The following is a 25,218-nucleotide window of genomic DNA, read 5'->3' as shown; positions in this document are numbered from 1 at the left end:
CCCTGCTTCTTCCTCTGATTCTTGTTCTCTTTCTCTTCATTTCTTTTTATTTTTATTGATTTCAGAGAGGAGGGAGGGAGGGAGGGAGGGAAAAGAGAGAGAGAGAGAAAGAGAGAGAGAGAGAGAGAGAGAGAAATTGATCAGCTGCCTCCTGCATGTCCCACACTGGGGATTGAGCCCACAACCCAAGCATGAGCCCTGACCAGGAATCGAACTGTGACCTCCTGGTTCATAGGTCGGCACTCAACCACTGAGCCACACCGGCCGGGCTCTCTTCATTTCTTTCTCCCTATCCAGGCACCTCTCTCGTTCTGCACTTCTGATTGTCCTTGTCTCTATGGCCCTCTGTTTTCTGCTCTCTGTCTGCCTCTCTGTCTCTCTCTTTAGATATGAATGTCTCCCTGAGCTCCTGGCCCCCACATGAGTCTGTTCTACTTCCCCGTACACCCAAACACGCACGTTCACACACACATGCTCGCCCACACATACGTGCATGAGGTCATGGTAATCCTGTCTTGTGGCTGGGACCTTGTGTCTCACCATCAGGGGCCCTTTCTTTCTTGGCCTCCCCCGAACCCCCTGCTGGGAGAGATTAAGGCCAGCAGCCTGGCTGGGGAATCAGGGCAGGTCTCATTAGCTTGAGGAGCCCAGGAGGACCGGGAGGGAGAGAGGGGCTTCCGGACCCACAGAGGCCAGTCAGGAGACTACTTGGTGGAAGAGTCCTTCCCACAGCAGACCCACCTGGCCCACCGGAGCAGGGAAGGGCAGATGGCCATGCAGGGGAGGAAAGAGCTAACAGGTCTTTGCAGGCTCCTGGGAGAAGGTGTCAGCTCCTCTGTGTCACCTCCTCCTGGAACGTTGGCACTAATTGGCCCAGAGGCTCAGAGTGTCAGGGTGGGAGGGTGTGGAGAGCTGGGTTTCAGAAGGTCTTTGCATGCACGTGGCCCTGAGGTCAAGTATACCAAGGCCAAACCCGTGGTGGTTAGCCTGGGACAAATTGCTTTCTTTTTCATCTAAACCCAGTGACTCAGAAGGAAATCTTGGCATTTACCTTTGCTCTCCACATTTTTTTTTCTCACCTCCCGCATCCAATCCATTCATAAATCCTGTCATCTCTTCTTTCAGAGAATGGTCCTGTTGGAATCTACAAAATGCAGCCGGGAGAAATTTTAAAAGACCCACGTCAATGGTGAAATATACCATGTTCATGGATGGGAAGAATTAATATTGATTGTTAAGATGGCCATCCCTCTCAAACGTATCTTTAGGTTAACTGCAATCCCAATCAAAATCTCAGAAGGATATTTTCATAGCAATTGACAAGCTGATTCAAAAGTCTATAGGAAGCCCAGCCAGTGTGGTTCAGTGGTTGAGCGTGCCTCACATCAATGTTTTTTCTTCCTCCCTCCTTCCCTCCCTCCCTCTCTTCCTGCTTCTCTCCCTCCCTCCCTCCCTCCCTCCCTTCCATTCACTCTAAAAATCAATGGAAAAAATATCCTTGGGTAAGAATTAACAACAATAACAAAAAGGTACACAGTTTAATGTTTTATAGTTTATTCACCGAGTTGTGTATCTATCACCACAATCAATTTGAGAACATTTTTGTCACCACAGATCGACACTCCACACATACATATAACCAGTTATTCCCAATTTCCCCTCCCCCCAATTCCTGGCAACCACCCATCTACCTCTGACTCTGGATTGGCCTATTCTGGGGATTTCCTATACATGGAATTCCACAATATATTACCTTTTGTGCCTTGCTTCTTTCACTTTGAGTAATGTTTGAAGGTTCGCCCATGCTGCAGCGAGGGTCAGTACTTAATTCCTCTTTATGGTTAAGTAATATTCCATTGTATGAATACGTGATGTTTTGTTTAGCCCTTCATCAGTTGACAGCGGTTTTGGTTTGTGTCTGCTTTTTGGCTGTTGTGAATAGTGCCACCATGAACTTTCCTCTATTGTAATGTATATTCTCATAAAATAGCATCAGTGACCGTGTCCTTCCATTTGCAGCTCTATTGGCCAAACATGTTGCTACACTCCCAAATTCTTGAGGGCAGGGAACATGGCTTTCCTGGTCACCACTGCCTCCCTAGCATTTTTTTAAAAAAAAAAAAGATTTAAAAACAACAACAACACATTTTATTTGAGAGAGAGAGAAACATTGATTTGTTGTTCCACTTATTTATGCCTTCATTGGTTGATTCTTTAAAAAAAAACATTTTTATTGATTTCAGAGAGGAAGGAAAAGGAAGAGAGAGATAGAAACATCAATGATGAGAGGGAATCATTGATTAGCTGCCTCCTGCACGCCCCCTACTGGGGATCGAGCCCACAACCCAGGCATGTGCCCTTGACAAGAATCCAACCCTGGACCTTTAAGTCCACAGGCCAATGCTCTACCCACTGAGCCAAACCGGCCAGGGCCATTGGTTGATTCTTGTATGTGCCCTGACCAAGGAAGACACATTGAGTCTTCCCATCCATGACCATGCTATATTTCATCATTGACTTGGGTCTTTTAAAATGTCTCCCAGCTGCATTTTATAGATTCCAACAGGACCATTCTCTGAAAGAAGAGATGACAGGATTTTTGGGTGATTGGGCATGGGAGGTGAGGAAAAAATGGGGAGAACAAAGCTAAATACCAAGATTTCTTTCTGAGTCACTGGGTTTAGATGAAAAAGAAAGCAACTTGCTCCAGGCTAACCGTGGCCTCAGTGTGATTGACCTCAGGGCCACGTGCATGCAAAGACCTTCTGAAACCCAGCTCTCCACACCCTCCCACCCTGGGGCCACTCTGAGCCTCTGGGCCAATTAGTGCCAACGTTCCAGGAGGAGGTGACACAGAGTAGCCGACACCTTCTCCCATGAGCCTGCAAAGACCTGTTTGCTCCAACCAACTGAGCCACGTGGCAAGGGCCCACTTCCCAGCATTTATAAGGTGTGTAAACCTGCTAGATGATAAGAGTTGATGGATTGTGGTATTTTCCACTACAGATCATTAAGTAGCAGTTCAAAAAGAAGAGCCAGACATAAAGAAAAATATCTATATGTTTTATTTGATTTTGACCTTTCAGGTCATTTCCAGCTTGCTGGATGGTGAGCCTTCTCAGTGAGGCTTACCCTGACCCCTGACCCCTGACCCCACAAGGGTCCTGGCACAAGAAGATGAGGTCCCAGGAATGTGCTCCCAGGAAGCAGAAATCATGTCCAGTGAGGGGAGACCCAGCAAGGAGATCTCATATTTTTGGGGGTTCAGACGGTGAGCTGAATCCAGCAAGGAGATCTCATATTTTGGGGGGGTTTTTGTATTCGATCACCCAGGCCATTGTCTCTCCCGTGGATTCTAATAAAAGTCCTCTGGGGATGAGCATTGCCAGTTGTCCCGTCTCTAGACCTGAGTCCCCAGCAGACCCTGGACAAGCAAGGGGTCCAGCCCTATGTTTAGACACAGGCCTGTGCAGTTCAGAGGGGCTGGACTGGGTGACCAGTGACACATAGAACAGACCCAGGTCATTCATTCACAAGGGAAATCGGCTAACTGCCCACCTGCACCCCATCTCCTCTTCACCGCACAGGGAAACCAGCCCAACCCCAAACCACGGTCAGGGCCAGCGTGTGTGAAGTCTCCCACCTCCAGGACCTGGGGAGAAACGTGGAGGATGGACTGGAGAAGTGGGAGTGGGCGCTGGGGACCTGGGAGGAGGCAGCTGGATGGTGGGAGAGGTGGGGCTCCCAGGACCGGGAAGGGAGAGGATGACCCCTGGGCACTGACTGGTCTACAGGAGAGACCGTTTACTGTGATGGGGACCCCCCGCAGACACAATGCAGGGTCCCCCTAAGTTAGAGCCCGGGACCAAGGCAGTCTTGCCACTGAGATCTCCCAGCCCCCAGGACAGGGATTGGGTGCAGTAGCTGTCAATCAAAGAACTGATCAATGATTGTGGCTCCCGCAGGAGCGGGCAAGGGAGGGTGGGTCCCAGGACCCTAGGGTGTGCCCTGTGGGCCCACCAGTAGGTGCTATTGAAGCTCCAGGCCTTGTGGACAGAGTCTTATGTGCAGAGTGCCTCACCCGGCACTGGCGCTCAGAGCAAGAGGGAGCTTGTAAATTCAGCTCATGGTGCCGGCCTTTTAGGAGGAGCAGCTGGGTCTCCAGCAGCCTGTGTGTCACTCAGTCCCAATCCGCAGTGATTTTTTAAAAAAATATATATTTTATTGATTTTTTACAGAGAGGAAGGGAGAGGGACAGAGAGTCAGAAACATCGATGAGAGAGAAACATCGATCAGCTGCCTCCTGCACACCCCCCACTGGGGATGTGCCCACAACCAAGGCACATGCCCTTAACTGGAATTGAACCCGAGACCCTTCAGTCCACAGGCCGACGCTCTATCCACTGAGCCAAACCGGTCAGGGCTCCGCAGTGATTTTTAGAGTCCGTAGTTCTTACAGCCCATAGGGATTTCTTCCCCCAGCTCTGGGACCCTGGGCTGGGGGTCTGGTGTGGGGCTGGGACTCCTGGCTCCTCCAGGCGGCCTCCACCGAGGCCATCTCCCTCCTGATGAAAGAAGCGGCACGCCCAGGTGCCGGGCCAGCCCGTTCTCCACCTCTGCACCTCCCGCCAGCCTCAGTGTGCTTTCTTCACCTCCCTAGTTGTAGGACTTCCACTCAGCCCGCTTTCCTGTGGTTCTGGGTGATAGTTGTTCTGTATTTTAGATGTAGCTTTTTTTGTGTTGTTTTTAAAAATATACATTTTATTGATTTTTACAGAGAGGAAGGGAGAGGGATAGAGAGTTAGAAACATCGATGAGAGAGAAACATCGATCAGCTGCCTCCTGCACACTCCCTACTGGGGATGTGCCCGCAACCAAGGTACATGCCCTTGACCGGAATCGAACCTGGGACCCTTCAGTCCGCAGGCTGACGCTCTATCCACTGAGCGAACCCGGTTAGGGCTTTAGTTGTAGTTTTGATGTGGTCGTGGGAGGCAGCAAGTACAGGTGTTTACCTATGCCGGCATCTTGGTTCTTCCCGCCGGTTACTCTTCTGCAGCGTTAAGACACCTCCATGTATCCAACTTGGGGAGGTGGCATAGCTGTGTTCCCTGTGCGGCCTCCGCATCCTCGCGGTGTTATTTAGGGTGCACATGACCTCACGGTGGGTTCTCAGGGCTCGGAGCGGAATTGCTGCTCCCGGTGCATGTTCTGCTGTAGTGCTGCTGCCCCTGGACTTCCCAAAGGACCCAGCCCGGCCTCGTAGGCCATTGGATTTGAGTTGCATTAAGTCCATGAACGTTTCTGGCGGCAATTGACATCTTTATACACTACTGAGCTTTACAAGCTAAGTGGGATATTCCTTCCTGGGGTTGTTTACGGAGTCTTCGTGAAGTGTTATTTTCATCATCGAGGCCTGAGGTACATATTTTTGAAGGTTTATTTCTAGTACTTTTTTTTTTTTTTTTTTTTTTTTTTTTACAGAGAGGAAGGGAGAGAGATAGAGAGTTAGAAACATCGATGAGAGCGAAACATCGATCAGCTGCCTCCTGCACGCTTCCTACTGGGGATGTGCCCGCAACCAAGGCACATGCCCTTGACCAGAATCGAACCTGGGACCCTTCAGTCCGCAGGCCGACGCTCTATCCACTGGGCCAAACCGGTTACGGCTTTAGTACTTTTTTTTTTTATGTATTTTATTGATTTTCCACAGAGAGGAAGGGAGAGGAACAGAGAGCTAGAAACATCAATGAGAGAGAAATATCGATCAGCTGCCTCCCGCACACCCGCCACTGGGGATGTGCCTGCAACCAAGGTACATGCCCTTGACCGGAACAGAACCCGGGACCCTTCAGTCCGCAGGCCGACGCTCTATCCACTGAGCCAAACCGGTGCTGGCCCTAGTACTTTTTTATTGTCTAACATTTTGGATGGTATTTAAAATATCTGTCCTGTTTATAGGATTTGGTGGACATATTACTTTGTTATCAGTTGATTCTAAATTTTGAGCCAGGGACCTGACTCAAATTGTTAAAACTCTGTAACTTTTTTGAACATTGTTTGGGGCTTGATTGTTGGAAATTTAATAAAGTGCATGGTTGCCTTGTTTCCTGCAGAGCCTGTGAGTGTTGCCCCCTCTGATAGCCCCCACCCTACCCCGGTAGGGTAGGAGCCCTGCTCACCCCTTCTCCATCATTGGCTTCCTCTACCATCCCCTAGTAACCATCCTGGCCCCTGCGTCTCCCACAGCTGGTTCTCTGACCCTGTCCTGGTCCCATTTAGCAAATGCTCCAATCCTCTTAGGCCCCGCCAGCCTCCCCAGAATAGAAAGAATTAGATCCGATTTGGGGGCTTGGAAGGGGGAGGAGGGCACTCGTGTGAATGGCTCTAGTGGGGAGTGCTGGGGTGGGGGAGGGGAAGACAGACCGCCAGGGTGTAATGAAGGCCTCTCCTGTTTATCTGACGCTAAAACCACTGAAACCACAACTCCATTCAGACCCGGATACTGTCGGAGGGGCAGGAAGAAATTGAAATTTCCATCTACCTCAGGAGAGGAAGCTGAGGTGGGGGAGTCCATGGGGGTAGGAGGCAGGAGATGAGATTCAGGTCCACACCCTGGGCAGGGAGCAGGGCGGGTGGTGCCCCTGGGGTCCTCCAAGCATCCAAGGACCATCAGCGAATGGAACCAGAATTAATATTTTAACGAATGGAGATAGAGTTTGGCTTAGTCCTGACCAGCTGAGTAGAAAACAGCTGGATTACCAGTAAGTGAAACCAGATCCCTCTCTTCTTCATCTTCTCAGTTCCATTTCAGCTCTTCCCCAGCAGGACCAGCACCCCTTCAAACCTCCTCCTGAATTCTCTCATCTCCTAGGAGACTGCACCCACTTCTCCTCACAAGCCCAGCTGTGCCCTGACCATCGCCCATGAAAGCATCCAGACTGCCCCCTCAGCTCAGGATGGAGGAGGGTGGTGACTTGCTGAAGGCAGGTCTTGGAACGTCCCCATATCTGAGTCTTCCAGGTTAGTGCCAGAGCAAGAATTTCCCTTTGTTTGCGTACCTGTAGCACAAATAATAATAATAATAATAATAAGAAGAAGAAGAAGAAGAAGAAGAAGAAGAAGAAGAAGAAAATAAATTGTTGCACCATCAATCACATGGCTGTGGGTAGCCCCCACCTGGCCAGTCCCCTGTCTGCCAGCAGCCGCTCCCATGCGCTGACAGCGCTGGCCCCGCTTGCACCCACTGAAGGCGTGGAGTGATTGGGGCTGGTGCTGTCAGCAGGTGCGAGCAGCAGCAGCTGCCCTGATCACCCCTCAGGAGCAGGGGGAGGTGGAGAAACCCTCATGGGCGATCAGGGTCTGCAGCCACTGTTCACACCCACTAATGGCACAGAGCGAATGGGGCCAGCACCGACAGCAGGTGCAAGCGCCGGGCGGGACTGTGGTGCATGGGAGCAAATAATTTTCAGTAACCACCAGAGGCTTGCCCTGATGGCAGCAACAGGCGCCCCGCCTTGGTCTGGCACCCCCGCTCATAGGCTCCACTATCCCACCGCAGCCAACGCCTGCCATGTTCCACACATGCCCCTTTGTGGTCAGTGCACGTCATAGCAACTGGTTATTCCGTTGTTCTGCCATTCAGTCTATTTGCATATTAGCCTTTTATTATATAGGATTTTATTGATTTCAAAGAGGAAGGGAGAGGGAGAGAGAGAAAGAAACATTAATGATGAGAGAGAATCATTGACCTGCTGCCTCCTGCATACCTCCTACTGAGGATCGAGCCCACAACCTGGGCATGTGCCTTTGACTGGAATCAAACCTGCTACCCTTCAGTCCACAGGCCAATGCTCTATCCACTGAGCCAAACCAGCTAGGGCTGACACCTGGAGTTTTAACATTCTGATGCCCCAGGCCAGGTAAGCAGTGACTCTGGGAGTGGGATTTGGGCACCAAGGTGTTTAAAGCTCCTAAGGGACCCTGGCTGGTGTGGATTAGTGGTTAGAGCGTTGGCCAAGCACTGAAGGGAAGCAGGTGGGATTCCCAGTCAAGGTCATGTACCTGGGTTGCATGTTCCACTCCCTGCCCCAGTTGGGGTGGATGTGGGAGGCAACCAGTCAATGTGTCTCTCACACAGATTTTCTCTCTCTTTGCCCCTCACTTCCTTACACTCTTTAAAAATCAATGAAAAAAATATCCTCGGACGACGATTAATAACAAAAAGTTCCCAAGGGATTTTAAGGTGCAACTCCCGGTCAAATTTCTGCTGAGGAGCCGATGGACTCAGATAATATATCGCTGTCATTACTGAGACCAGACCTAGACTTTATTTCGTGAAAAGAAAATTCAAACTCACTGTATCTTATTCCACCTAAAATATCAAGTGCTATAAAAAGAAAGATTTCTTAAATGGTCACCATTGTTTTTTTTTATAGTAAATGAATACAGTATCTGCCCATAATTTTGCTTGTAAAAAAACTTTTTTTAAGCATTGTTTGATGCTGTACTTGAAATTCCTCTAAATAAAAGGCCTAACGGGAAATAACTCTAAACTAATGCCGTTTTTAAGTCGTTGTCACAGTGAACAACTTGCAAGAGACACAGTTGGGTCAGATCAAAGATGAGGTTCATTCAGGGGCACCCGTAGGACTGGGAGAGACTGGGTGTCCACATACCTGTTGTGATGCCTTCCGGCCAGCAGGGGGCACCCATACGCCACTGCTCCAGAGCTGGAGACCTCGGGTGAGATGGGAGAGCTGTTCCACATTCAAGCGGGAGGAAAGCAGAGAAAAGACACGGGGGCGACATTATCCTAGTATTTGTTTCCACTGGCATCACTCAAAGCTAAAGCCGAACAGCTGGGAAATGCTAATTTGGCAAGCGTCTGGATCCACGGCAGGTGGGAATTTAAGTTGAAACAGCCCCTTTGGAACACCGACTAAACCCTGACGCACACACGGCTTTAGGGACCCGCAGTTCCAGTCCTGGGCGCCTACCCAACAGAAATGTTCACCAAGAGACACACAAGAAGGCACATTCAAACGCGCATTACGGATCATCAGTCCAAACTAGAAACTTCCCAGATGCCCATGAACGATGTAATGAACCAAGTAAATTTCGGTACAATCGCCCAATAAAATACTCTCTGTGAGCACAAAACCCTTAAGATGGTGAGATGCACCATCTTAACAAATTGTAAATGCACAAGACGGTATCGTTAGCTAAGGGTACAGTGTGGGGACGCTTCGGCAGCGGTTCTAGAAGTTTTCATCTTGTATAACTGGAACTTTGTACCTTTTGAACAGCGACTCCCATTCTCCCTCCCCCAGCCCTTGGCAACCACCATTCTACTCTCTTTCCAGGCGTTTGGCTTTCAGATTCCTCACCTAAGTGAAACCATGCACTATTTGTCCTTCCGCCTGGCTTATTTCACTCAGCATAGTGGCCTCCAGCTTCGTCCATGTTGTCGCAATGCGCAGAATTTCTTTCTCCAACGCTCGATAATCCTCCATTGCTGTAGAGATCCCATTGCCTTTACCCATTCATTGTCGAACGTGTCCCAGGATAGAGCGAGCACATGTTAGGCCACAGTAGTGTTTTAAACAGGGAAGACTTGGGAGGGAAGGAACCCAGATTCATCCCCAGGAGAAGGGGTCACTAAAATATGTCTCAAGACTAAATATTAAACCAGTTATATAAGCAACATGGGTGAAAACCACATATAAAACACTGAATCCAAATGTTAGTTGATGAATGCATCATACAGCGTGCCATTTATCGAAGATCTAAAAGCCTCCACAAATACCACATATTGTTTATGGTCAAACACCACATAGTAAGAGAATAATGTAATTATATACTGCAAGGTCATGCTAATAATAACCGATTGGGAAGATACCCAGTTTCTGTCATTTAATGTTTTATTTTTATTAAAAAAGATTTGGCATAGCTTTGGGTAATACTTGCATTCTGTATGTATTAAATATTTTTTTTTAAAGCTGGGATGCCGTGCAGTGAATTATAGGTATCCTGGTAAATTTTTTTTAATTTTATTTTTTATTGATTTCAGAGCAGAAGGGAGAGGGAGCGAGAGAAACATCAATGATGAGAATCATTGATCAGCTGCTTCCTGCATGCCCCCCCTACTGGGAATCGAGCCCAAAACCTGGGCATGTGCCCTGACCGGGAATCAACGGTGACCTCCTGGTTTATAGGTTGACGCTCAACCACTGAGCCGCACTGACCGCACTACCCTAGTAATTTTTAACAGTCAAGTCGTCAAAGTTCAGAAATCTGATGATTCAAAGCTCCAGGATGAAGTAACAGGTTTTATGCAATTGCCCGCAGTCCTTCACATGTACACAGGCAGGAGAACAAATATTTATCTCCGTGAGCTCTAGACATCTTTGAACGTTATTCCCATGGGAACAGCTCCGGAGGCAGGCCCGCCATCTTTTCCCGGAATAGCCTGTCGAAGACTTCAGCTTGGGCCACTGTGAAGTGATTTTTCCAGTCTCCAGAAATGCCTGGCAAACATAAAATAGAGGCTCATATCAGATGGAGGGGTAGGTCCCAAGGCCCCAAGACATCTCCTTCTCGACCGATCCCTCTCTCCCCTTGACATGGAAATTGCGGCTAATATAGCAGAAAGGGCAGTGGGTCACGGTGGGCCTTTGACTGCCTGCAGTCTTACCCATTTACACGTTCACCTCGTCTGAACACTATTTCCTACCTTCTCCTCTCTCCCAACCTGCCATGTGCACAATTCATCAGCGATACATGCAGCTCTGTGTTCTGATGCAGCTAGAAGCGCGACACTTCTCACCACTTCTCTTGCCACCACCTTGGCCCCGGCCAATCTCATTTCTCACCTGGATTATTGTATTAGACTTCTCATGAGACTCTCTGTTTTGAGTCTGTCTCCTTTATAAGCTTTCCTCAGCACGTCAGCTACCTAGATTCCTAGAGAAACAAGATGACCTGATTCCAGATCACGTCACTTCCTGCTCCACTTCTCCAAGGACTTGTGGTTTCACTCATTGAACCGGTGCACAGGACGATGCCCAAGCACCTGAGCCATACCAGCCAGGGCCATTGCTTGATTTTCGTATGTGCCCTGACCGGGGATCAAACCCGTACCTTGGCATATCGGGACAGCGCTCTAACCAAATGAGCTACCTGGCCATTGTATTTGGGAAGCTACCTAGTGCTTGCCAAAAGGCTTATGGCTTCCAAAGGGCTTCTGGTAATTTGGTCCCCTCTCAGTTCTCTGACTCCATCTCTTTTTTAAAAAAATATATTTTTATTGACTTCAGAGAGGAAGGGAGAGGGAGAGATAGAAACATCAATGTGAGAAAGAATCATTGATCAGCTGCCTCCTGCACGCCCCCTACTGGGGATAGAGCCCACAACCCAGGCAGTGCCCTTGACCAGACTTGAACCCGGGACCCTTCAGTCCACAGGCCGACGTTCTATCCACTGAACCAAACTGGCTAGGGCTGACTCCACCTCTTAAGGCCATCCACTTGCTTACTCAGCTCCATCATGTGGAGTCTTCTCATTCTGCCTTAAACATGCTAGGCATCCCCCCTTCTCAGACTATTTGAAGCAAAAGATTTTGACATCAGAAGCCATGCTCTTAATTTATTATTATATTATTTTATATCATATAAATTAATACTTAGATGTTATATTAATATCTTAACTAAATTAATACATTGATTAAATTAATATACAATGGAATAATGTATAATCATATATAAATTAGTAATATATATTATATACTTATATGCACAGAAATCATATAACAGAATGTTTAACAAATAATTGGTACCCTATAAACATCTGCTGTTACTCTTGTGTTCATCACCTTCATTACTAGAACAATTTTTATTATAATAGATTCTTATCCTCCATAACACACCTGACTTGGAGTGAGCCAGATTGAGCGCTTGAGGAACCAGAATCTCTGTAAATTCAATATGGCTACCCTCTTTGCAGCATCAGATCGAGAGAATGTTTCCTTGCAGGTGAACCTGCGGAACCAAACATGTTATCTGCTTCCTAAATACAATGGTATGGTCCTGGCTGGGTAGCTCAGTTGGTTAGAGTGTTGTCCTGATTCGCCAAGATACGGATTGGATCCCTGGTCAGGGCACATACAAGAATCAAGCAATGGCCCTGGCCGGTGTGGCTTAGTTGGTTGGGCATCGTCCTGTGCACCAAAAGGTTGCCAGTTTGATTTCTGGTCAGGGCACATGTCTCCTTTATAAGCTGGGTTGGAGGTGTGGTCCCCAGTGGGTGCATGCGAGAGGCAGCCGATCAATGTTTCTCTCCCTCTCTCTCTCTCTCTCTCTCTCTCTCTCTCTCTCTCTCTCCTGTCCTCTCTCTCTAAAAATCAATTTTAAAATATTTTTAAAAACATCAACCAATGAATGCATAAATAAGTGGGAAAACAAATCAATGTTTCTCTCTCTCCCTTCCGCTCTCTCTAAAAGCAATAAATAAACATTTTAAAAATTACAATGGGCCCTGAGAGGTGTGGCTTAGTCGGTTGGAGTGTTGTCCCAAACACCAAAAGGTTTGGGACTCTGTTCCCAGTCAGGACACATACCTAGGTTTTGGGTCCAATTCCCCAGTTGGGGCACATACCAAAGGCAGCCAATCAGTATTCTCTCTCACATCATTGTTTCTCTCTCCCTTCTCCTCTCTCTAAAACAGCAGTTCTCAACCTGTGGGTCTCAACCCCTTTGGGGATCGAACGACCCTTTCACAGGGGTCGCCTAAGACCATCGGAAAACACAGATATAATTACATATTGTTTTTGTGATTAATCACTATGCTTTAATTATGTTCAATTTGTCACAATGAAAATACATCCTGCATATCAGATATTTACATTACGATTCATAACAGTAGCAACATTACAGTGATGAAGTAGCAACGAAAATAATGTTATGGTTGGGGGTCACCACAACATGAGGAACTGTATTAAAGGGTCGCGGCATTAGGAAGGTTGAGAACCACTGCTCTAGATTGTAAGGATGGAGACTCAGCCTCTTTGTCTTGATGCTCTGGCCTCCTGGCCCACTGGAATGGTGGCCCCCAACCCTTCTGCCCTGGGTGGTGGCCCCACCTATTTGAGGTCTTTTGAAGCATTTAATTTCTTTCTTCCATGGATCATCCTGGATAGACTTGAACTATAAGGCTCTGGGGAAATGGGCTCCTCCTCTTCCATGCAGTGGACACACTTCACTCATCTTTAGCCCAAAGATATGAACATGATTAATCATTCCCCACAGGGTCTGATAGCAAGACAGGCTCTCAGCAAAGAGAAGTCTCTCCTCTCTCATCTCTCTTCTCTCCAGCTGAGTCGTTGTTTATACATTTCGTTGTTCAGAATCGTTCTCCATGCTAACTCAGCCATGGGGTGGCACCAACATGACCAACCCCACTCCTGTCCTCACTTCCCAGGACAATCACAGCTGGCAGGTTGGCAGGTGTAGAGAATTCACATGGGCACCACTAGCAGAGTGGCTATCCCCCACACCAAATTCGTAGAAGGGCGAATCTGAATGACCTGCCTAAGTCAGATGGCCATTCCGGGTCTAATCAACTTCCTCCAAGTGTCTGCAGCCCACATCAGTACTCTGAAAAGAGACTCCCTGATAAGAGCATGTGAGAAGTTCTCTGGGTGATGAACAGTTAAGGTTCATAACACTCCCTAGTCCCAGCTGCTAGTGTCCTGCTGTAAGCACAAGAATGCCCTCTACATATTCTGATATCTTCTGAAGTCGGACCATTTGCTTTTACCTTTTCTCATAAGTGACCCATTCTTATCCTCTATAAGCCAACCACGCAGGAGAGTGTAATTGGACATCTTGTTTTCTTTCATGACCTGGAAGGAGCTATGCTTGAGGAGTGAGTTCAGCTCTTCTGGTTCTAATTTCTTGCCCAGGAAGCGACAGATCTTCTGTACAACACTTCTTGTGTCCTAGAAGAAGAGAGAGCAAAAGAGAGGATATGAAAGACAAAGAGCATAGACAGGAGATGAGCAGGAGGGAATGAAGGGCAGAATGAGGAGCAGAAGGAGAAGGAGGAGGGAGAGGAAGAGAGGGGCAGCACAGACATGAGACGTGGTGAGTGGAATGGGACCAGGATGAAGAAAGGGGAGAAGGTGAAAAGAAAGAGCAAATGTCAAGGTTGTGGGCTCAGTCCCCAGTTGGGGTGCATATGGGAGGCAACCAGTCCATGTTTCTCTTTCTCCCCCTTCCTTTTTCTCTAAAATCAATGCAAACATTAAATAAAAAGGTATCCGGAAACAAAGAACATATGAAGAAGTAGAGCATGGCACTTGGGGGTGCCAACCAGAAGTGGGACGATGGAGACCAGGGAGCTTCTTTCACTCCTCACGAGCCTTCACAAGGCTAAACTTCGACTGAGAAGGTGGACTAGAGACACAGAGGGGTCGATGGAAGCTAGAGGGAGTGACGATGGTGATGAGACTATGTGCTAACCACAGGAGCAATAGTTACCTGTTTTAGCTCTTCATAACTCACTATCAAAACGTTCTCCTGCCCTCTCAAGGACATCCAGCCACGGGTGTGGTCAAACCACGATCCAAACGCCACTGTGTGGGGGAGGCAGAGAGAGCTGTGGGTTACAGACGGTGACAGCAGGGACCCACCTGTCATGTTCAGTCTTGTGGGCACACTTGCTCACACCATGTCCGGCACATAACTATTTGCTGAATGAATGAGTGTAGAGATGGGAAATTATTATCCAACATCAGGCATTTAGCTTGTATGAGCCTAGTTCATTGAGAGCAGACTCTGTACCCAGTTTTCCCATTTAAAAAAAATTTTGGAATTGATTTTAGAGAGAGAGAGAGGAAAGGAGGGAGAGAGAGATCTGTTGCTCCACTTATTTGTGTACTCATTGGTTGATTCTTTTTTTTTTAATGTGTTTTTTTATTGATGAGAGAGAGAGAGAGAGAGAGAACATTGATTGGCTGCCTCCTGCACGCCCCCTACTGGACATCAAGCCTGCAACCATGGCATGTGCCTTGACCTGGAATTGAACCAGCAACCTCTTGGTGCACAGACAACACTCAGCCAACTGAGCCACACTGGCCAGGACTCATTGGTTGATTCTTGTATGTGCCTGGACCAGGGATAGAACCCACAACTTTGGTGAATCAGGATAATGCTCCAACCAACTGAGCTACCTGGCCAGGACTGTACTGAGTTTTCTTTTTCACTAATCATCACCTGAGAATTAATTTTTAGAGTGGTAGTGGGTTTGGGAGGGAGAAGACAAGAAGAGAGAGAAAGAGAGAGAGAGAGAGAGAGAAAGAGAGAGGGGTGTTGTTCCATTTATTTATGCTTTCATTCATTGCTTTTTGTATGTGCCCAGTCTGAGGATTGAACCCACAACTTTGGTCTATCGGGGGGATGCTCCAACCAACTGAGTTACCAACCAAGGCTGAACCCAATTTCCAAGGGTCTCTAAGAAGACCTTGTCAGAGCCATGTGGCCTAACAAGAATGGTATTCTTGCTGTCCCAAATCTGTTCACCATTTAGAATTTTGGGTTGTCTTCTTGCTATCATTATTGCTGTTGTCATTACTGTTCCTTTGGAAATCATCTGCCTTTTCTCTGGTTTAAGATTTCCTTTCCCTTTTTCCCACTGCAGCTTTCCTAGAGACCAGGTGAAGAATAATTTGTCATCATTCTTTGTGAGGCTTGGTGTGGTTCTTCAACCTGAGACTTCATCGATGCAGGAAATTCTCAGGCACATCTCCTTGAAAACTGCCTTTCCCTGTATTTTATATTACCTTCTCAGGAGGTAAATCTTCTCACTCCATCCTCTATATTTTAACTATTTTATACTTTTTAATGGTTGTCTACCATACCTAACCCCTTCTTGACCCCAAAGTGTACTGGGGAATTACCGGCTGAGAATTCTACTCAGTTCATCTATCACTCAAAAATGAGCATAGCTCTGGCCAGTGTGGCTCAGTTGGTTGAGTGTCATCCCATGCACTGAGAGGGTACCGGTTCAGTTCCCGTTCCCCAGGTTGTGGGCTTGATCACTGACTGGTTGGGGGCATGCAAGAGGAAGCTGATCAATGTTACTCTCTCACATCGATGTTTCTCTACCTCTCTCTCCCTTTCCCTTCCTCCCTCTCTATAAAATCAATAATAAAAACATTTTTAAAAAATCTTCAACAAAATATTATCAACTTGCATATAAGAGTATATTGAAAGAATTATACACTAAGGGGTGCACTGCTATTCAATATTGTCCCAGAGCCCTGGCCAATGAGGTAAAAGAAAAAAAGTAAAGACAATATATAGGTATTAGAAATCAAGATAATAGTCATTACTTGAAGGTTACATTTATGCTTTCTAGAGAACCAAAGTTAGAATTAAGAATAGAGTTCATTCAGATTGGCGAATCCCCAATCAACAATTAAAATCAGTTACATCCCCCCCCCCCCCCAAATCAGGTACAAACAACTGGAAAATCCTATATAATAAAAGGCTAATATGCAAATCGACCACTCGCTATGATGCGCACTGACCACCAGGGGGCAGACGCTCAGTGCAGGAGCTGCCCCCTGGTGGTCAGTGCGCTCCCACAGGGGAAGCACCTCTCAGCCAGAAGCCGGGCTCATGGCTGGCAAGTGCAGTGGCAGTGGTGGGAGCCTCTTGTCCCTCTGCAACTGTGCTAAGGATGTTGGACTGAGGGCTTAGGCCTGCTCCCTGTGGGCTCCCAGACTGCGAGAGGGCGCAGGCTGGGCTGAGGGACTCCCCCCACACACACACCTGAGCGCACAAATCTTGTGCACCAGGCCTCTAGTGTAATATAAAGATGTCATGATCTAAGTAGAAATGAAATGCATCCAAAAAAGAATTGAGGCTCACTCTCCCCACCAGGAGCATGCCTGTGCCTTCCCCTTCCCCTCTCCCCTTCTTCTTCCCCCACAGGCCTGCATCTCCTAAGCTCTAAGGGTCCCCAGGAGACTTGCAACCAGGGCAGCAATGGGCTCCTCCCAGGCCAACCCCCTGAACCTGTCTCCAAGACCCCTTTTCTCTGGCTTGCACCATTGGGCTTCACTTTGCCTTTTTCTTCTGAAAGAGTAGCCTGAAGCAAAGCAGGAGATGGGGCTTAAGAGTTCAGCCAGGATCAGCTCAACAAGAAATAGGACTGTGGATTTGCGACAGCATGGATGGAACTGGAGAGCACTATGCTAAGTGAAATAAGCCAGTCGGAGAAAGATAAAATATCACATGATCTCACTCCTATGTGGGATATAATGATCAACATCATTTGATGAACAAGAATAGATCCAGAAACAAATTAGGGGAGAGGGGGCAGTTAGAGAGCAGCCAAAGGACTTGTATGCATGCATACTAGCATAAGCAATGGACACAGACATTGGGGCGGTGGGGGCTTGCCTGGGGTGGGAATGGCTGGGGGAGAGGGGGGTCAATTGGGGGAAAAGGAGACATATGTAAAACTTCAGACAAAAAAAAGCAAGAAATACGACCGTGGGCTTTGAAAATTGACCTTTATGCTGAGGACAAACACTTCAGGGACTGTGTACTTGTCCACACGTAACAGGTGATTGCAACATAGCCTAGAAAGACTAAAGGGCATGCAGACGAGGACACCGCCAAGTCTGTTAGGTTAATCTAGGTGGGGAGTAATAGTGAAAGGGATCGCAAATAAATACTCATTATTTAGGAAGGTGTATTAGCTGCTTACTGTGTAACAAGCACCACTGGAGGACCTGAGGTCAAGAATGAACAGCCCAAAGAGCTCACATTTTAGTCGGGGAGACAGGCGGAATAAACAAAGAATCAGAATGCATACTCATCGGTGATGAGTACTAAGGGGGGGGGGGGGGGGAGATAATACTATAGAGATGGGGAGGGGGCAATTTTATATTGTGTTGAAAAGGGAGATTTCTCTAAATAAGGAGGCATTTTAGCAGAAACCAGGATGAAGACATTACTCAAGGTTGTGGGATTTGGGTAAAGGAAAGAGGTGGGGGCCTGGGGAAGTGAAGCGGAAAATAGATGACACTTGGGGATGTCAGACTCATGCCCTTGGATGAGGGATGGTTCTATCCTATATAATAAAAGGCTAATATGCAAATCGACCGAACAACAGAATAACCGGTCGCTATGATGCACACTGACCACCAGGAGGCAGACACTCAATGCAGGAGCTGCCCCCTGGTGGTCAGTGTGCTCCCGCAGAGAGAGTGCCACTCAGCCAGAGGCCCTGAGCCAGGCTCAAGGCTGGCGAGTGCAGCGGCGGTGGCGGGAGCCTCTCCTGCCTCTGCGGCAGCGCTAAGGATGTCCCATGTCCAACTGACGGCTTAGGACGTCCTCCAAGGGCTTCCAGATTGCAAGAGGGCAAAGGCCGGGCTGAGGGACCTGCCCCCAAGTGCACGAATTTCGTGCAGTGGGCCTCTAGTTTATTGAATGAGATAAATACGCAGTAGGAGCCATTGGGGGCAATGCGTTCGATCTTGGACACATTGAATTTGAGGTTCCTGTGGTTCTCCAGGCAGATGTCCGTAGGCTTTAGAGAAACAGGTCTGAAGCCAGGGAGACGTGTCACTGCTGAACTATGGGGTTCACCATATAGTTTGGGGGGAAAGTGCAGAATTTCAATGATCTGAGAAAGCCTAGAGACTCTGCGTAATGAAAAGGATGGAGATCCAAGGGTGTCACACACATCTTTGAGACCAAAAGGACAAGAGGATAAAGGGAGCTTGATAAGGATGCATCTGGAAAAACGGTGGCAAGTCAGGCTTGTGTTGTTCAGGAGCCCGATGAAAAGCTGACTCTTAGAAAGCCACACGTGGGAAGGGAGAGGGGAAGAAGCTGAGTGCTCCGTGTGAGTATCAGGCAGCTGGGTGTGCTGAGGGGCAAGCTGAAAGGCCGGCTGGGGCTCTGATCGGAGAGAGGCCATGGATTTAGAAGGCTTGGGTTCCAATGGTGATGGGCCCTGTCCCCCAGGGGAGTGGGATGTGGACCAGCAGGTGGGCTCTGCGATGGAGTCTGTCGAAGGACCCTGACATATTTTACATATTTTCACTCACCGTGTCCTTGTGTGAACCACTCGAAATACTGTTCCAGGGACTCTGGTCTCTTCACGAACTTGGAAATAATCCAGAAAAAGTAACCAGACACGAGAATATCTCTGGGATTTCGGATGAGATAAATCACCTGGAAGAGAAAAGTGGGGCGATGAAAGTTTCCCATCCTCCCTCATCTTCACAAAAACAGAGAACAAAAAGCCAGTTCCTAGAAAATGCCTATTAAACATCAATGGGTTCTTTATTTTATTTTATTTTATTTGCTAATCCTCACCTGAGGTTATTTTTCCATTGATTTTTAGAGAGAGTGGGAGGGGAGGGGAGAGACAGAAAGAGAGAAACGTTGATGTGCGAGAGTCACGTCAATTGGTTGCCTCCCACACATGCCCCGACCAAGGACAGGGATCAAGCCTGCAACCGAGGTACATGCCCTTGACTGGAATTGAATCTGCGACCCTTCAGTGATTGGGTCTAACCACTGAGCAAACTAGCTAAGGCTCAATGAGTTCTTTTTAAAAAATATATTTTTATTGTTTCCAGGCAGGAAGGGAGAGGGAGAAATAGAAACATTAATGATGAGAGAGAATCATTGATCAACTGCCTCCTGCATGCCCCCTACTGGGGATCGAGCCTGCAACCTGGGCATGTGCCCTGCCCAGGAATCAAACTGTGACCTCCTGGTTCCTAGGTCAACTGACGCTCAACCACTGAGCCACACTGGCTAAGGCTCAATGGCTTCTTTTAATAAGTTAGCTATTGCATTCATTAGTCAAATACATATTTTAAAGTTCACGGGATAATATCAAGAATATAACAATGGATAAAGAAAGCATCGCCCCTTTCTTCTGGGACATTATGCACGTTGGGAAGCAACCAGAGGCTTTGGAAGGTGAGCGGGATTATATTTACTTTCTATGGTTTAAAGATTACTAATAGGAGGAAGGACTAAGAAGTCATGCTACATTCACCGATACTCAGCAGACGTTTGTATGGTCCAAGTGTATGTAAGTGACGTTGGAGGATGAGCAAAGGAATCTATAGAGTTAGAGTCAGTGGGTGGTCGCTGCTGTGGGTGAGCATTGACTGGGAAGTGCGTGAGGGAATTTTGGGGGGGAGAGTAAAAATATGCCACATCTGATCTGAGAGGTAGCTACGCAGCTGTGTGCATAGGCAAGGGTTCAACAAGCTGATACTCCAGGTTGGTACACAGACAGGCACAAAGGTGCAAGAATTCGGATTCAGCACCAACTTTCTTTGTGACGTGATTCTAGACCCCAGCTCTCTGTAGGCCTCAGCTTCCCCACACGGGGATTTAACAAACACCGAGAAATCACAATGTGAATATGCTTAACACTATTTATAATAATAGGTGTGTCATAAACAAGCTTGAGAAGTGACAGGTTAACAAAAAACACACTTTATTTTCTTTCTCCAATTGCCTATTGAAGGACACTTGGGTTGCTCCATGTCTTGGCTATCCTATATAATAAAAGGCTAATATGCAAATCAAATGAACAGCGGAACGACCGGTTGCTATGATGCGCACTGACCACCGGGTGGCAGACACTCAACGCCGGAGCTGCCCCCTGGTGATCAGTGTGCTCCCACAGGCGGAGTGCCTCTCAGCCAGAAGCCAGGTTCACGGCTGTTGAGTGCAGCGGCGGTGGCAGGAGCCTCTCCTGCCTCTGCGGCAGCACTAAGGATGTCCTAAGCCGGTAGTCAGACATCCCCCGAGGGCTTCCAGACTGCGAGAGGGTGCAGGCCGGGCTGAAGTACCCTGCCCCTGAGTGCATGATTTCGTGCACTGGGCCTCTAGTTCTAAATAATGCTGCAATGAACACAGGGATACATATGCCTTTTCAAATTAGTGTTTTAGATTTCTTTGAGGATGTAAAGTACAGCAAAGGGAATATAGCCAGTAATATTATGGTAATATGTCTGGTGCCAGGTGGGTACGAGACTTAGTGGGGACCCCTGCATAAGTTATACAAAGGTCTAACCACTATACTGTGCACCTGAAACTATTGACTAGCAACTGTAATGGAAAAATTAAAAATTAAAAAAAAAAAAAAGCTTCATGGTGCTGTCACACATTGTGAACTCTCCGAGAGAAGAGAACATTATTCTAAGCGTCGCCATCGAATTTAAGCATAAAACATATTTTTAAGTCACAAACCAATGCGCACCTTCCAGGAAGGGGTGTTTCTAAAAGTCATCTGAGCTATGCCAGGTCCTGGATTTCCACATCCCTTCTGGGGATCATCGGTTAGCCCATGAGAGATTCGTGTGGCTGCTACACCCAATAGACAGCTAGACATAGGAAGACACAGCAGTTAGTAAAACCATTATGATGCCCAATAGACAGCTAGACATAGGAAGACACAGTGGTTAGTAAAACCATCAATCATGATGCCCAATAGACAGCTAGACATAGGAAGACACAGCGGTTAGTAAAACCATTATGATGCCCAATAGACAGCTAGACATAGGAAGACACAGTGGTTAGTAAAACAATCAATTGTGATGCCCAATAGACAGCTAGACATAGGAAGACACAGCGGTTAGTAAAACAATCATGATGCCCGAGCATTCAACCCAGACTTAGCCTTGAATTATGAATTTCCTGCCTATCTAGCAGCCAAACTCAGTGTCTGCTGCTTCTACCTGAGTGGCAGAAGGCAGTTTTTTAATTAAGATCGGCTAATTATTTTTTAGAGCAACAAAAGGGGAGTCGTCTAGTATGGAACACAGTTATAAATTCTGCTTGGGTTTAAAACGTGGTTTTCTGAGACCCTGGCATCACCATTTCGCTTTGCCTCTGGTTTACCTCTGGCGCAAGTACGGACCGTGGCCTCGCCAAATGTGCACTCACGGCCCCACCCCAGACCTACTGGGCGGCATGGCCACTCCGCCAGGCCTCCAGGTGATTCCCAGGCACGTTCGAGTTGGAAAAGCAGGAATCAAACATAGCTCGACCATTGTGCACTGACCTTGGTCTTGGACTTGAAGATAGACTTGGGGAAGAGGTGGATGGGGACATGGGAGGTGATGAGACGTGGGCCTTCCTTATCCTTTAGGATTTGATACCCATGCGTGTTCTCTACCCAGGGAGAGCGTTCCCAGATAGGCACAGATTGGACCCACGCGGGGTCTCCCTTGGAGTATATCAGGCAGAGGATTTCAACCAACCAGTTCGTTCCTGGATAAAGAAGGAAAAAGGATGGTCACTCATTCTTACAATCTGACTTTTAAAAACAGTGTGATAAACTGCACCCTCTTAACCACTTTCTGTTTTAAAGTTTTATTTATTGATTGAATTTAGAGAGAAGAAGAAGGAGTAGGAGAAAAAGAAGGAGAAGGAGAAGAAGAAGGAGGAGAAGGAGAGGGAGAGGAGGAAGAGGAGGAAGAGGAGGAGGAGGAGGAGGAGGAGGAGGAGGAGGAGGAGGAAGAAGAAGAAGAAGAAGAAGAAGAAGAAGAAGAAGAAGAAGAAGAAGAAAGCGAGTGAGTGAGAGAGAAATCTATTTAGTGTTCCACCTTTTTATGCATTCATTGGTTGATTCTTACATGTGCCCTGACTGGGAATCGAACCTGCAACCTTGGTGTATGGGGACGACGCTCTAACCAACTGAGCTGCGCTGCCAGGGCTCGCCAGTTTTGAGTGTACCGTTCAGTAGTGTTAAGCCTGTGTACGCCGTTATGGCTCCAGAACTTTCTCATCTGGCGAAACTGAAACTCTGTCCCCATTAAACAACAACTCTCCATTTTCCCTCCCTCCAGTCCCTGGCAACCTCCGCCTTACTTTCTCTTTTAGAGTTTGGTTACTCTACGCATCTCATTGAAGTGGGTTGTACAGCATTTCTCCTTCTGTGACTGGTTTATTTCACTTCCCATAATGTCCTCACAGCTCATTCGTGATTAGCATGTGTCAGAACTTCATTTCTTTTTAGGCTGAATAATGTTCCATTCTACATATAGACCACAGTTTGGTTATCCATTCATCTGCCAATGGACATTTGCCTCAGTCCTCTTCACATGTTCCCATTGCCCTTGACTTTTCACAACCACGCCTCTTCCAACATCTTCAGCCTCAGTCCTTGCCCAAAATACAGTTCATATCCTTTCAATCCCTTGAATTTGCCAGGCTCTTTTTCCTTTTCTTTTTAATTGATTTCAGAGAGCGAGGAAGAGAGAGGGAAAGAGATAGAAACATCAATGAGAGCAAAACATCGGTCGGCTGCCTCCTGCACTGGGGATCGAGCCTGCAACCTGGGCATGCGCGCTGACTGGGTCTCGAACCCTGAGACCTCTTGGTGCAGTGGTTCTCAACCTTGGCTGCACATTAGAGTCACCTGGGAATCTTTTTAAAATCCTGATTTCTGGGCCTCATCCTCCGGAAATTCTGTTTCTTTGTTATGGGGTGGGACCACAACATTAGTAACAAATAAACAGAATTTCCGGAGGACGAGGCCCAGAAATCAGGATTTTAAAAAGATTCCCAGGTGATTCTAATGCGCAGCCAAGGTTGAGAGCCACTGCCTCAGTGCATGGAAAGATGCTCTCCCAACTGAGTCACACTCACTAGGGCACTCTTTTTATTTTTAGATTCTCACTTGAGGATATGTTGAAAGAGAGAGAGAGAGAGAGAGAGAGAGACAGAGAAACATTGATGTGAGAGAGTTGCCTCCGGCACTCGCTCCAATTGGGGCCAGGATCAAACCTGCAACCAAGATTCGCGCCCTTGACCGGGAATCAAACCTGAGACCCTTCAGTGCTTGAGCTGATGCTCTCACCATTGAGCAACACCAGCCAGGGCCCCTTTCCTTCTATTTTTTTCTGTAAGGACATCACTGTTCATTGCCTCCACTTCTCCATACAAGCACCCGAATCTGCTCTAGGATGTGTTCCCTATGGGTTGCCCTAAGACCTTCCATTAGCCCCTCCAAACACTCCTCTTCCTGTGTAACAGCCTGGTCACCTCCTCTTCTCTGGAAATTGTTGGCATCCGGGCACAGCTCTATGCCCCCACAGCCTTGTCATTGGCTGGCAAAGAGAAATCTCTCCATGCGCCTAGTGAACGGCGGAGGGACATAGGCCCAGCCAGCCTCAGTGTCTGGTCCAGCTTCCTTACCTGATTTGGGGAAAGCCACTGTTAAGACATCTTCATCCTTAAACACAAAATCCTGCATTGCTCTCAGGTGCTCAGGGGTGCAGTCCACCAGAGGGAAAGGGATCCCTTCAAACCACACATACCCGTCTGACATCACCGCGAGCTCTCTGTACCTGCTGTGAGAGTTCCAGCCGTAGCCACGGCGAGAGGCTGTGGCAGCTGTCGCCAGATCACCTTTTATAGTAAAGACAGAGCAATCATTAACCGCTCCAGTGTGTGGAGGAGCTGCCTGCTGACAGAGAGAAGTAGATATCGTAACGAATAGATGATCACACGGTTGAGGGTATTGAGCAACCGTGAAGTCATTCGGAGCACGCCGTTGGGTAATCTGAGTTTGAATTCTTGGGAGAGAACCAGGAATTCAACAACGAACGAGCTCAAGGGATGTAGAAACGTGGGTGAATTGCAAATGTGTTTAGTTCCATTGGTTGGAGCTGTAGTGTGTGGGCTCCTGACTTCGTGCAGGAAAGATTTCACCACAGGAGTCCAGGCGGTTGTGAGGGTACGTTTACTCAATAAAGCCAGGACTGGGACACAGGGAAGGGCCGAGGGTGGGAGCAACGGGAGAGACTGGAGGAGGCTGCTTTGGCTCTAGAAACTTTACGGGAAAGAAGGGAGCCACAGTGGGGCTGCTGTCAGCTCGGAGAGTCAGAGAAAAGGGAGCTTTGGGGACAGGTTCAGGGAATTAACCCAGGATGCTGCTGCCCGTTGCTCTCCTGGTTGCAAGGCTCGTGGGGTCCCTTAGCGTTGAGGAGATGCGTGCCTGTGGGGGAAGAAGAGGAGAAGGGAAAGTGAGGGTGTGCTCAAAGGAGGGCACAGGGGAGTCCCGGGGGAACATCTCACTGGTTCTTAACTCAGGCTCAGCTGCCCTCACTCTTCCTTCGATTCCTTTTTTTCTCTAAAATTCCAAACACCACCCAGCTGGTGTGGC

At 47.7% G+C, this 25,218-nt stretch overlaps 1 protein-coding gene across 1 annotated transcript; it reads right to left on the bottom strand.

Annotated features, from left to right (window-relative positions):
• Window positions 1-9,984: 9,984 nt before the first annotated feature.
• On the bottom strand, window positions 9,985-24,452 carry SULT2A1 (sulfotransferase family 2A member 1). Its single transcript, XM_070401977.1, has 6 exons — window positions 24,249-24,452; window positions 22,111-22,319; window positions 19,124-19,250; window positions 14,538-14,632; window positions 13,816-13,996; window positions 9,985-10,529 (listed from the first exon to the last, which is right to left on the bottom strand). Exons 1-6 carry the CDS (start codon window positions 24,379-24,381, stop codon window positions 10,417-10,419), a joined length of 858 nt encoding a protein of 285 aa, XP_070258078.1. The 5' UTR covers window positions 24,382-24,452; the 3' UTR covers window positions 9,985-10,416.
• Between the last annotated feature and the right edge of the window lie 766 nt (window positions 24,453-25,218).

The sequence above is a fragment of the Myotis yumanensis genome, unplaced genomic scaffold (assembly GCF_028538775.1).
Source record: "Myotis yumanensis isolate MYYU_CA2020_CCGP unplaced genomic scaffold, mMyoYum1.0.hap1 SCAF_23, whole genome shotgun sequence".
NCBI lineage: Eukaryota > Metazoa > Chordata > Mammalia > Chiroptera > Vespertilionidae > Myotis > Myotis yumanensis.
The sequence above is the reverse complement of the archived record's forward strand: the minus strand, read 5'-3'. Positions and strand labels throughout refer to the sequence as shown.

Bases quoted from the DNA above. Each gene is read 5' to 3' on its own strand.
- SULT2A1 (XM_070401977.1), bottom strand. From the start codon at position 24,381: ATGTCAGACGGGTATGTGTGGTTTGAAGGGATCCCTTTCCCTCTGGTG. The intron at 22,320-24,248 runs GTAAGGAAGCTG...TTCTTTATCCAG, and splicing joins AGTGGCTTTCCCCAAATCAG to GAACGAACTGGTTGGTTGAA. The intron at 13,997-14,537 runs GTAACTATTGCT...CTCTTCTTCTAG, and splicing joins GTTATGAAGAGCTAAAACAG to GACACAAGAAGTGTTGTACA.